General features: G+C 43.7%; 1 protein-coding gene across 5 annotated transcripts in view; it reads right to left on the bottom strand.

The window, feature by feature from the left end:
• TP53BP1 (tumor protein p53 binding protein 1) overlaps positions 1-13,408 on the bottom strand; it is a 153,937-nt gene that overhangs the window by 89,416 nt on the left and 51,113 nt on the right. For all 5 annotated transcript variants that reach the window (XM_068275292.1, XM_068275291.1, XM_068275290.1 and 2 more), the window contains one exon: positions 2,990-3,177. In XM_068275292.1, coding sequence (XP_068131393.1) covers positions 2,990-3,169 — 180 coding nt within the window. In that variant the 5' untranslated portion in view covers positions 3,170-3,177. The remainder of the gene's footprint in view (positions 1-2,989; positions 3,178-13,408) is intronic.

Genomic DNA, 13,408 nt, shown 5'->3' with positions numbered 1-13,408 from the left:
GATCCTCCTGGCCCCGCCAGCAGCCACTTCCTGTTTGGGTGACAGGAGCTGACAGGCTGGGCACGCGAGTGATTCTTCGTGTTCCCAGACACATTAGCACCCTCTATGCTGCTATATGGTATATGATATATGCTATAGCAGCATAGATGGCGCTATTGTGGCCAGGAACGCGAAGAATCACTCGCATCCCCAGCCTGTCAGCTCCTGTCACCGAAACAGAAAGTGGCTGCCGGTGGTGCCAGGAGGATCGGAGGGAGATGGCGAGGGCACTGGACAGCTGCAGCGGGCTATTGGAAGCCCCAGGTGAGTAAAAATCATTTTTTTTGTTTGACTTAAGTGTCCCTTTAAGTAGGTTAAAAACTTGGGGATGCAAGACAGTTTGTTTTCAATCGTTTTTTATGAAGTTTTCAGAAAAAAAAAATACAAAATACAAATTACTTAAAAGTACGGGTACAGTAACAGAATTTAACAGTAAACCAAACCTATTAAATTGACAATATAGTACATGTTTTTTATATTAAACAGACAACATGCAGGGAGAGAACACATGTATGCAATAAGAAAGGTAATAATTTACCAACATTTATCATAACAAGCCAGAGAGATGAATTGTAGGGATATGTAGTTAAAAATAAGGGGAAGGGGGGTAGGGAAGGGGAGATTTCCACAGAAAAATAACTCTGTAGAGAAAGTCATCCACCCGTTCACTAAACCAATTATGGTTGGATGGAGACCACTTATATTAAACATTTTGTCAACTGCAAATGCGACCGAACCGCCAGCGAGGTCAGTCGTGCCATGTATCTAGCGTGGTTTTAGGGGGATGCATGACAGTTTGAAAAACTGGCACATTATTAATAAGCTGATGAACAGTGTTGTTGGATTTGGCAAAGTGTGGTTTGAAACCTGAACATATGCATTCAGCACAGAACAGCAGCACTTCCTCCTTTTCATGCTGAATACATGTATTCCGGTTCTGAATTGCCGAATTTGAACAACACCACTTCTGACGAATACAATTGCAGTACAGAAATCAGTTTTGCATTAGTTTCACTTGTCTTGTTCACATGGGAACTTAGTACAGACGCATCACCCATGGTACTTCAAATATTGTTTGTTGTACTTCAATTCAGTGTAAAGCAGTCAGGGCTGGGCCAAGGCAGAGGCGAGAGAGGCTATAGCCTTAGGGAGCAGTGTAGGAGTGGTGCACAATTCACTCAGCTATCATTCCTCTATTGTGTTTTAAGCAGAGTGAAATAAGAAAAGGGGATACATGGCAGTGACTGCAAGCCAGATAACTAGAGATTAAGGTGTTGGGGGGCCCTGGAGGGCCTCTTAGTCTAATAGCAATCAGTGTGTGACGGCTGGGGTGGAAGGGATGGAGGGGCGCACTTTGGTGTCTCAGCCTTGGGTGCTGGAGGACCTTGTCCCGCCTCTGAAGGCAGCCACACCCAAACCTTGGAAGCCGTATTTGGAAGGCGAAGAACAAATTCTACTTTGTGTTGCAGCTCACTTATGTACTTATTTGTCCAATCATCCCCATTAGAATTGATACACCTATGGTACACATTTATTTGACCTTAGTAGAGTAATATAATATTAAATACCATTTACTTCTAATCGACAATAGATTTCTAGGATATATTGAGGAGTTATATATGGATTACTTATGTTTTCCACAGATTGCTATTTATATAGCACCAACATCTTTCGAAATGCTGTACAGAGTATATTTTCTTGTCAATTTTATTTATAGTGCCGACATATTCCGCATCGCTGTCACAGATGATTGTAAAAGAACAACTGTAACGAGAGGTATGTGGAGGCTGCCATATTTATTTCCTTTTAAACAATACCAGTTGCCTGGCTGTCCTGCGGATCCTCTGCCTCTAACACTTTTAGCCATAGACCCTGAACAAGCATGCAGCAGATCAGGTGTTTCTGACGTTGTCACATCTGACAAGATTAGCTGCATCCTTGTTTCTGGTGTGATTCTGACACTACTGCAACCAAATAGATCAGCAGGGCTGCCAGGCAACTGGTATCGTTTAAACAGGAATAAATATGGCATCCTCCATATTCTTCTCAATTCAGTTGCCCTTTAAAGCTTAGTGGGTTCTGGTTGGACAATTAATTTGCATTCTTACCAACCAATAGACAGTTGTCTACCCAATTAAATCCTAGGGCAATTATTTTATACTTTGCCTTACCTACTTATCCACTTCATGCCATGGACTGGACTGGACATGGTTATAAATGTGTGCACGTGTGCAAGCACATCAACTTAGCAGGAGGCATAGCTGGATGTTTGATTTGCATGAAAGTGTATATATGCTAGGGTGCAAACCATTAATTAATTTTACTGTTTTATTGGCCACGCCCACCCCTTTAGCACCTCCATTAGACCTTAGTGTTGAGGCAATAAGCCTGGATCTTGTGTTTTTAAATGCACAGGCGAGCTCCCTGGGGCATGCGCACTTTCGCAGAATGGACATTTATAAAACTAACCTAATTGCACTGTTTATTAATGTCCATTATACGGGAAGTGGTTAATTATGATTTGTATACCCCCCCCCATAAAACAGTTGTATATTAAAATAAATACACATTTTACATATAGCGATTTGGTGCCTGTGTTCATCTACATTGGCGCTCAGTTAACACAGCACAAGCCCTCCAATGTTAATTGGGACAGCTGGAGCTGGTCCCGGACACAGAACAAGGAACCCCCAGATCCCATTAAATCCCGGGACAGCAACTTCTGATCGTGTGATGGTAGGTCCCCGGCGGAACTGGAGCAAACATGCTAATCACTGTTTTAAGCGTGTTCATATCACCCATAATGTCAGTGTGCGCGCTTCAAATTGCCTTTTTTCTACACTACAGTTTATTTGGAGTAGCCCAGAGGCTATCATACCATTTTGCTCGCTACCCATTTCTCCTACATTGTGAATAAGACCCAATCCCACATTTAATTAAGACTTCTCACCAAGACAGGGCTTTCTACATGTGACTGCAGACTTGATAGATGTTGAGGAAGCAGGCCAAATCTTGCACGGTCTAGATCATCTTCTGTCCCCAAACTTTCTGGCTGGGAGTCTTCAACAATGAGGCATGGTGTGTTTTCTTGTGAGAAGTCCGAATCCAACTGACTCCTAGTAGGGTCCATCTGCTTGCCTACAATATACAAGGAGAAAGTCAGGAAAAAAACAAAAAAACACCAACATAAAATAGATAACATGTGGTTAAGTGAGGGACACAACAGAAAAAAAAAAAAACTTGTTATGAGCTATACAAAAAAACAAAAATCTCATAAGCTCTGCATTCCCCTCTTGTTTTTAACCATTCACTGAGCTGTTTGCCAACACAATGGTCTCAATTCACAAAGAGCCGATTGCTAAATATTTATTACTCTGTAAAATACTGCATTCAATATTTTAGACTTGCGTTCCCAAACATAAAAATACCGTTCTACATGCGGGATGTGGTCAGTAAATTTCTGGACTGGATTTAAAAAGACAACTAAAGACTATGGAGGCTGACATTTATCTAATTTTAAACAATACCAATTGCTTGGCAGCCCTGATCTATTTGCCTGCAGTAGTGTTTGAAAAACACCAGAAACAAGCATGCAGCTAATCTTCTCATATCTGACAATATCAGAAACACCTGATCTGCTGCATGCTTGTTCATGGTCTATAGCTAAAAGTACTAGAGGCAGAGGATCAAAAGGATAGCCAGGCAACTGGTAGGCCTGGTGCACACCAAAAACCGCTAGCAGAGCCGCAAAATGCTAGCAGATTTTGAAACGCTTTCTTTTTCTGTAGCGTTTCAGCTAGCATTTTGCGGTTTTGTGAAGCGTTTTTGGTGTAGTAGATTTCATGTATTGTTACAGTAAAGCTGTTACTGAACAGCTACTGTAACAAAAAACGCCTGGCAAACCGCTCTGAAGTGTCGTTTTTCAGAGCGGTTTGCGTTTTTTCCTATACTTAACATTGAGGCAGAAACGCCTCCGCAATCCAAAATCTGCAGCAGCCCGGGAGTATGCGTTTCTTCAAAACGCCTCCCGCTCTGGTGTGCACCAGCCCATTGAAAGCCATATTGCTTAAAAGGAAATAAATATGGCAGCCTCCATATCCCTCATTACAGTTGTCAATTAAGTGTGAAACAGACTATAGTATGGTCTAGGTCTCTGAACTGGAGATATTTCAAGAACACACCAGGAATAAGAGGATGAAAAACACCGGATTTTGGTTGTATGGTTTTAAAGTGACTATACTGCAGGGGTAAGCACCCCCTTTTTGAACTTTCCATGAGGGTATATTACTGTTACTTTTGCAAATAATTTAAAGTTCTAATAACCGGGACAAATGGGCAAATGACGTGTGGGATTTACAGTAGCATTGATTGTTTTAAAACTATAGGGGATGGAATTAGGGAAATAGGGCATTTTTCCACCATTTTAAATACATAAAGTAATTGCCGAAAACAAATAATTCCTCCAAAAAGCCTAATTTGAGGCAAAAAAAAAAAAAAAATCTAGATAATTCAGGCCCCATTCACACTTACAAAAACGCCGGTGATTTTTCCGCGATTTCACGCGAAAAAAAAAAAAAAAAAAAAAGATCACTGAACACTGCAGTGATTTTGCCGCGATCGCATATAGCGCTTCTATAGCACTGAAACGCGATTGCCGGAAAATGGTGCAGGCGACACGTTTGCGTTTCGTGTTTTTGCCTGTTTTGCGGCGAAATGAAAATATATATATATATATATATATATATATATATATATATATATATATATATATATATATATATATATATATATATATATATATATATATATATATATTCATAGATATATTCTTTATTGCTGTGCTAGTAGATTGAACTAAAGTAACAATAAGAATATTACACTAACGTAACAATATAAGCAATTCTCCTTTAAGAAGAGGTGGCACTATATATGCTGGATCTGTATATAAGGCAGGAAGTGGTGGCTAATGGGTGATCTTGATCCTGATGAAGATAGTAGTCAACTATTGAAACATGTCAATCTGAGGGGGTTCCTGGCATCCTAATAGCTGCTCCCACCAACTACAACACACTGCGCAATACTCAGCTTGCCCATACAGGCTTGGAGAGCGGCGGCTGTGTTGGAGCACAGGGTGGAAAGCAGAAACTCTGTGGGGAAGTGATGTCACTCCCAGCTAGCCACCTGCCCGGAAGCCGTGTACCCTAGGCGGATTGAGCCAACACAGGACTGTTGGAACTTCATAGACGAACACTGTACGGGGGATCGGCTCCATTGAGCCTGGAGTGGAAGCTGTATGCAAGGCTACCGGCCGGAGCATGCATTGAAATAGTGATAAAGCTACAAGATCCGTAAGTGACTTGGGGAATAGCTAAATTCTCGGAGATAAGCATGCTGACAAGAACACTAATGTAATCAACAAATAGTCATCTTGTTTACAGCATATGAGAGACTTAAAGGAATACTGTAGGGGGGTCGGGGGAAAATGAGTTGAACTTACCCGGGGCTTCTAACGGTCCCCTGCAGACATCCTGTGCCCGCGCAGCCACTCACCGATGCTCCGGCCCCGCCTCCGGTTCACTTCTGGAATTTCAGACTTTAAAGTCTGAAAACCACTGCGCGCCTGCGTTGCCATGTCCTTGATCCCGCTGATGTCACCAGGAGCGTATTGTGCAGGCCCAGTATGGTCTGTGCCAGCGCAGTACGCTCCTGGTGACGAGAGAGAGAGAGAGAGAGAGAGAGAGAGAGAGAGAGAGAGAGAGAGAGAGAGAGAGAGAGAGAGAGAGAGAGAGAGAGAGAGAGAGAGAGAGAGAGAGAGAGAGAGAGAGAGAGAGAGAGAGAGAGAGAGAGAGAGAGAGAGAGAGAGAGAGAGAGAGAGAGAGAGAGACACACACACACACAGTGGAGGAAATAATTATTTGACCCCTCACTGATTTTGTAAGTTTGTCCAATGACAAAGAAATGAAAAGTCTCAGAACAGTAGAACAGTATCATTTCAATGGTAGGTTTATTTTAACAGTGGCAGATAGCACATCATAAGGAAAATCGAAAAAATAACCTTAAATAAAAGATAGCAACTGATTTGCATTTCATTGAGTGAAATAAGTTTTTGAACCCTCTAACAATAAAAGACTTAAAGAGAATCTGTATTGTTAAAATCGCACAAAAGTAAACATACCAGTGCGTTAGGGGACATCTCCTAATACCCTCTGTCACAATTTCGCCGCTCCCCGCCGTATTAAAAGTGGTTAAAAACGGTTTTAAAAAGTTTGTTTATAAACAAACAAAATGGCCACCAAAACAGGAAGTAGGTTATAGAAAATACATAGAAAATACATCCATACACAAGCAGGCTGTATACACCCTTCCTTTTGTGTCTCAAGAGATCATTTGTGTGTTTCTTTCCCCCTTCTGCTCTCATGCACTGAAGTTTCAGGCTGCTCTTTTCTTCTTGCAAACAGCTTTGCCCTTGTCTGTAATCCTCAGTATGTGAAAGCCCAGCCAGCTCAGAGGACGATTTATCCAGCTTGTAAAAGATAAGAGAGAAGAGAGAATCTGCCATAATCTAAATAACACACAGGCAGTGTGCAGAGAGGTGCCTGGAGGGGAGAGATTCATCACAGAACCACAACACTGAAGAACTTGGCAGCCTTCCAGACACAGGCCGACAAGTCTGACAGGGGACAGATACATTGATTTATTACAGAGACTGTTATAGTAGAAAGTGCTGTAGTAAGCCAGAACACATTAGAATAGCTTTTGGAACTTGTAGGATGATAAAAAACAGGATGCAATTTTTGTTACGGAGTCTCTTTAATACTTAGTGGAAAAACCCTTGTTTGCAAGCACAGAGGTCAAACGTTTCTTATAATTGATGACCAAGTTTGCACACATTTTAGGAGGAATGTTGGTCCACTCCTCTTTGCAGATCATCTCTAAATCCCTAAGGTTTCGAGGCTGTCTCTGTGCAACTCTGAGCTTGAGCTCCCTCCATAGGTTTTCTATTGGATTAAGGTCCGGAGACTGACTAGGCCACTCCATGACCTTAATGTGCTTCTTCTTGAGCCACTCCTTTGTTGCCTTTGCTGTATGTTTTGGGTCATTGTCGTGCTGGAACACCCATCCACGACCCATTTTCAGTTTCCTGGCAGAGGGAAGGAGGTTGTCGTTCAGGATTTCACAATACATGGCTCCGTCCATTTTCCCGTTAATGCGATTAAGTTGTCCTGTGCCCTTAGCAGAAAAACACCCCCAAAGCAAAATGTTTCCACCCCCATGCTTGACGGTGGGGACGGTGTTTTGGGGGTCATAGGCAGCATTTTTCTTCCTCCAAACACAGCGAGTTGAGTTAACCACCCTGGCGTTCTGATTAAAATCGCCAGGGTGGCTGCGGGAGGGTTTTTTTTAAATTAAAAAAAAACTATTTCATGCAGCCAACTGAAAGTTGGCTGCATGAAAGCCCACTAGAGGGCGCTCCGGAGGCGATCTTCCGATCGCCTCCGGCGGCAAGGAATAACACGGAAGGCCGCAATGAGCGGCCCTCCGTGTTTCGCTTCCCTCGTCACCATGGCGACGAGCGGAGTGACGTCATGGACGTCAGCCGACGTCCTGACGTCAGCCGCCTCCGATCCAGCCCTTAGCGCTGGCCGGAACTGTTTGTTCCGGCTACGCTGGGCTCGGGCGGCTGGGGGGGGACCCTCTTTCGCCGCTGCACGCGGCGGATCGCCGCGCTGCAGCGGCGATCAGGCAGCACACGCGGCTGGCAAAGTGCCGGCTGCGTGTGCTGCTTTTTATTTGGTGGAAATCGGCCCAGCAGGGCCTGAGCGGCAGCCTCTGGCGGTGTTGGACGAGCTGAGCTCGTCCAGACCGCTCAGCAGGTTAATGCCAAAGAGCTCTATTTTGGTCTCATCAGACCACAGCACCTTCTCCCAGTCACTCACAGAATCATTCAGGTGTTCATTGGCAAACTTCAGACGGGCCTGCACATGTGCCTTCTTGAGCAGGGGGACCTTGCGAGCCCTGCATGATTTTAATCCATTGCGGTGTAATGTGTTTCCAATGGTTTTCTTGGTGACTGTGGTCCCTGCTAATTTGAGGTCATTCACTAACTCCTCCCGTGTAGTTCTAGGATGCTTTTTCACCTTTCTCAGAACCATTGACACCCCACGAGGTGAGATCTTGCGTGGAGCCCCAGAGCGAGGTCGATTGATGGTCATTTTGTGCTCCTTCCATTTTCAAACAATCGCACCAACAGTTGTCACCTTCTCTCCCAGCTTCTTGCTAATAATTTTGTAGCCCATTCCAGCCTTGTGCAGGTCTACAATTTTGTCTCTGACATCCTTGGACAGCTCCTTGGTCTTTCCCATGTTGGAGAGTTTGGAGTCTGCTTGATTGATTGATTCTGTGGACAGGTGTCTTTTATACAGGTGACTAGTTAAGACAGGTGTCCTTAATGAGGGTGACTAATTGAGTAGAAGTGTCTAACCACTCTGTGGGAGCCAGAACTCTTAATGGTTGGTAGGGGTTCAAAAACTTATTTCACTCAATGAAATGCAAATCAGTTGCTATCTTTTATTTAAGGTTATTTTTTCGATTTTCCTTTTATGATGTGCTATCTGCCACTGTTAAAATAAACCTACCATTGAAATGATACTGTTCTGAGACTTTATTTCTTTGTCATTGGACAAACTTACAAAATCAGTGAGGGGTCGAATAATTATTTCCTCCACTATATCTCTCTCTCTCTCTCTATATCTATCTATCTATCTATCTATCTATCTATCTATCTATCTATCTATCTATCTATCTATCTATCTATCTATCTATCTATCTATCTATAATATATCGTATTTTCTGCCGTATAAGACGCACTTTTTCTCCTCCAAAAATGAGGAGAAAAAGCCCCTGCGTCTTATACGGCAAATGCAGGGAACCCCCGACTTACGAACACGTACGTCGGGGATTCCCTGCATGTAACTACCTGCTGTGTGGTCTGCGCTGCCCCTATGTGTTCCTGGTTCCCCCGTGTGGTCCGTTGACTTGTGCCCCTGCCTGCTTGTGTCCGCTCCCGCAAATGTGCTCTACCCTCCCCGCAATTATGCTCTAGCCCCCCGCTCGTTTCTGCCACCCTCCCCGCAATTATGCTCTAGCCCCCCTGCTCGTTTCTGCCACCCTCCCCAATTGCGTGTACGCTGCCCCCGATATCCAAATAGCCGCCGCAGTCTTACTGTATCAGCGGCTCCCGGGATCGCAGCCCTGTGGTCTCCTGTCTCATCGCTCTAGTGATGGCTTCTGCAATGCGCGTCATCAGCAGAAGCCATCACTAGAGCGATGAGACAGGAGACCACAGGGCTGCGATCCCGGGAGCCGCTGATACAGTAAGACTGCGGCGGCTATTTGGATATCGGGGGCAGCGTACACGCAATTGGGGAGGGTGGCAGAAACGAGCAGGGGGGCTAGAGCATAATTGCGGGGAGGGTGGCAGAAACGAGCGGGGGGCTAGAGCATAATTGCGGGGAGGGTAGAGCACATTTGCGGGAGCGGACACAAGCAGGCAGGGGCACGAGTCAGCGGACCACACGGGGGAACCAGGAACACATAGGGGCAGCACAATCACACAACACACAGGTAACGGGGACACATGAGGGACAGCTATGGACACATGGGGAGCACCTGAAGACACATGGGGGGCACCTGAGGACACGAGGACCACACTGGGGACCCCTGGGAACACCTGAGGTCACATGGAGGACATTAATTGGGGGAGAACATCTACAAGACGCTCCAGTATATAGACACACCAGGTTTAGTACACATTTTTTTTCCCCTGGTTTTTGCCCTCTAAGCCTGGGTGCATCTTATATTCCGGAGCGTCTTATACGGTGTATATATATATATATATATATATATATATATATATATATATATATATATATATATATATATATATATATATATATATATATATATATATATATATATATATCTTTGATGCGTTTTTGCTATAATGGAAGGTATAGGAAAAATGCAAAATGCTCACAAAAATCACTTTCTGCAGCGATTGCATTCGCATTTTTAAGAATAAATACATTGTATTTATTCTTTTCCGGGTCAAAGAGTTCACTTCCTGACTTGCATCAGTGAGTGAATTACAAATCCGCTATGAAAAAGCGCTTAGAAAAGTGCTCTTTACAAAAAATGCAGCGCGCAGTGGCGCGCCCTGGAGGGAGAAAAAAAAAAAAACAGCGCACAAAAACGCAAAACGCTTGTGTTTTTGTTTTTAGGTGTGAATAGGGCCTAATAAGTCCTATATTAAGTCTGTGCAACATTCACAGTGCACACGTTGCGTTGTGTGTAACATGTAGCAATATTTAGAACGTGCTGCATGCTGTGCGCTTAGCAATAAATCTGCTGCTTTGTGTGTGTTGCACATGTTCAGTAATTTTTTTTTTTAATGTAATGCATGCGTCGTTTTCGTTCCATCACTGTGCGACAAAACGGCGCACCAAACACAGGGCTAAAGAATGTACTATAAACGTCCAAGTTATAGTCTTTCAATGCGTTGCATTAGGGGCACGTTATGCGACCTTAACGTCGCATTAAACGCACCGTCCCACTGTGAAAGAGGCCTTAAGGCCCAATACAGACCAGTCACCCAGAACCATTGTTTCTAATCTTCTCTTGCAACCGTTTCCTGTACAAACACACTGCACACTGGCTGCCTGATGGACTGTTTAAGGCTTCTTTTACACTGCAAATCGCAATTCTGATTTCCGATTTTCACTGGATGCTAGCAACACAAGAAGAAAAAAAACGCAGAAAAAAAATGCAGCATGCAGGACTTTTTTAATCGCAAAAAAAATAAATAAAAAATAAACAAACTTTAAATAAGTTAGTCTATGGCTAAATTCACAGTATGCACACTGCAAAACACCAATAGTACAATGTGGGCATAACACAGCACACACTCTGCATGTTATAACATGCACATTATATTTTAGTATTTTATATTTCCAGTTCCCAATTTGGATGTTGATTCTACATCCCCCCAAAAAGTGCTCCTGTAGGTTTTTGGACACAGAATCTACATCCGAGTAATCTGCCGTCAACCGTATGTGCACATCTGCACATGCATGTTTGTGAATGATTATAGCAGCATGCGACCGCCTAACTCTGGATGGCGGCCGCAGAGTGTTTCTCTCGATCCTCAGTCATGCCATATGGCGTCAACTCGCGAGAGGCAAGATTTGCAGGGAACGAGCACTCACTCGAGCGAGCGTTCCCTGCAGTCAACACAGAGGTGCACAGAAATCAGCCTGCCAGCCAGTGAGCGGAGTGTACAGCGCTGCGATTGAACACAGCGCTATACAAATAACTGCCTTGTCACTTAACTGTCCCTCGGAGCGGATCAAAATCTGATCCCTATCATAGGCATATTCCTATGTATGTAATGAGTGTTGTATGTAACATAGTCTAGGGCTAATTTAGAGGGGAGAATAAAAGAAATAGAGTTTTTTCTTTAAAAAATAAATAAATTGCAGCAGCAATCAGAGACCACCAAAATAAAAACTCTATTAGTAAGAAGAAAAGGAGGTTAAATTCATTTGGGTGCTAAGTTGTATGACAGAGCAAAACATGTTGTGAAGTGTGGAATTGTAAAAAAAGAAAAAAAGAAGGATCGCCTGATCACTAGGAGGGTGTAAACCTCTGGTCTTCAGGTACTTAAAAGTTAGGGGGAAAAAACAGTTGTGGTTTTTTTTACAGTTCGAGTGACAAGGTCAGTTCAGTCAAAGGACAACTGAAGTGAGAGGTATATGGAGGCTGTCATATTTATTTCCTTTTAAAGAGACTCTGAAGCCTCTTAAAATCATGTTTTTATTTAAAAAATAACATTATTGCCCTACCTAAACCGCTGCATCCCCACGGCTGTAATCTAACTAAATCCCCTTTAACTCCCCGGGGGGCAATCCGAGCAGTGCTTCCGTGAGAGGCAGAGCTATGAGCCACAGCTCTGCCTCTCAGCCCGGATCGCTGCCTCTCCCCCGCCCCTCTCAGTCTGCCTTCACTGAGAGGGGCAGGGGAGAGGCAGAGATCAGCCGCTGATAGATGCGAATGGAGGCAGGGCTGCGGCTCATAGCTCTGCCTCCTATAGCAGCAAAATCCACCACCAAGAAAGTTGTGGATTTTGCGGGGGAGGGGGGAGTTAGGGGGGAGATTTAATTAGATTTCAGTTGCGGGGATGCGGCGGTTTAGGTAGGGCTATGATGATACACATTTTTTAAATAAAAACATGATTTTTTACGAGACTTCAGTGTCTCTAAGTGATACCAGTTGCCTGGCTATCCTGCTGTTCCTCTGCCTCAATACTTTTAGTCATTCACCAAAACATATGCAGATCAGGTGTGTCTGACATTATTGTCAGATCTGACCAGATTTTCTGCATGCTTGTTTCTGGTGTTATTCAGACACTACTGCAGCCAAATAGACCAGCAAGGCTCCCAGGCAACTGGTATTGTTTAAAAGGAAATAAATATGGTAGCCTCCATATTCTCACTTCAGTTGTCCTTGAAGTTTTAACCCCTACCTAGCCTACTAACCACTTGTTATCACCTGGAATAACTATACCTATATATACACACCTTTAAACAACTGCCGACTGTAGCGATCGGATGTGATCACTAGGGCAACAGTTCAAGGCCCCAATGCTCTACAGATGCACTGTTGTGCTGTGCCTAGCAATGCATCTGCACTGCACTACAGCAGTAGCAATCACATCCGATCACTGCAGACTGTGGATAATGGTCTGTCACATGCCCAACTTGTGGTGAAATAAGGCGTATGAGGTACTATTTTGACCGGAAAGGGCCAAATAATATATTCTATTGGTTTTACAACTACTGGACTTGTCAAATGAACATCAGGTAGGGTGCAAAATAAAAGTGTTTGTGTTTATGCTTAATTCCCCCCTGTAAAATGGCTATAAAATAAGTTTTTGGAGAAAAATATTACCCAGAGCAAACCACCAACTCCAGGTACCCAAAATTTGCTCCAACTTCTCAACTCCATATCCCTGGCTGCTATGCAGGGAAATCTGAGTACCCAAGGCCGCGATTAGCTACAATGATAGGCGCCCAATGCCACAGCAGCGGTAAAAATGCGACATTTAGGTGCCCAAGGATACCAATTACATAGTGGGTGGCGGGGGCAGTGGTAGGAGGAGGGTTCAGTTTTGTTGTGATGTTGAACCTTATCTTGCAGGAAGAAACAGATTCTGGGGTACTCTCCATCCAAAAGCGACTGACAAACTGGAACAAAGTCCAACTCTGTTTTTAATCAAGAAGGGTACATTTACAAACCATTATGCTGATTTAGG

This window comes from Hyperolius riggenbachi, chromosome 3 (assembly GCF_040937935.1).
Source record: "Hyperolius riggenbachi isolate aHypRig1 chromosome 3, aHypRig1.pri, whole genome shotgun sequence".
NCBI lineage: Eukaryota > Metazoa > Chordata > Amphibia > Anura > Hyperoliidae > Hyperolius > Hyperolius riggenbachi.
Note: the sequence above shows the minus strand (reverse complement) of the source record. Positions and strands in the feature narration are given on the sequence as shown.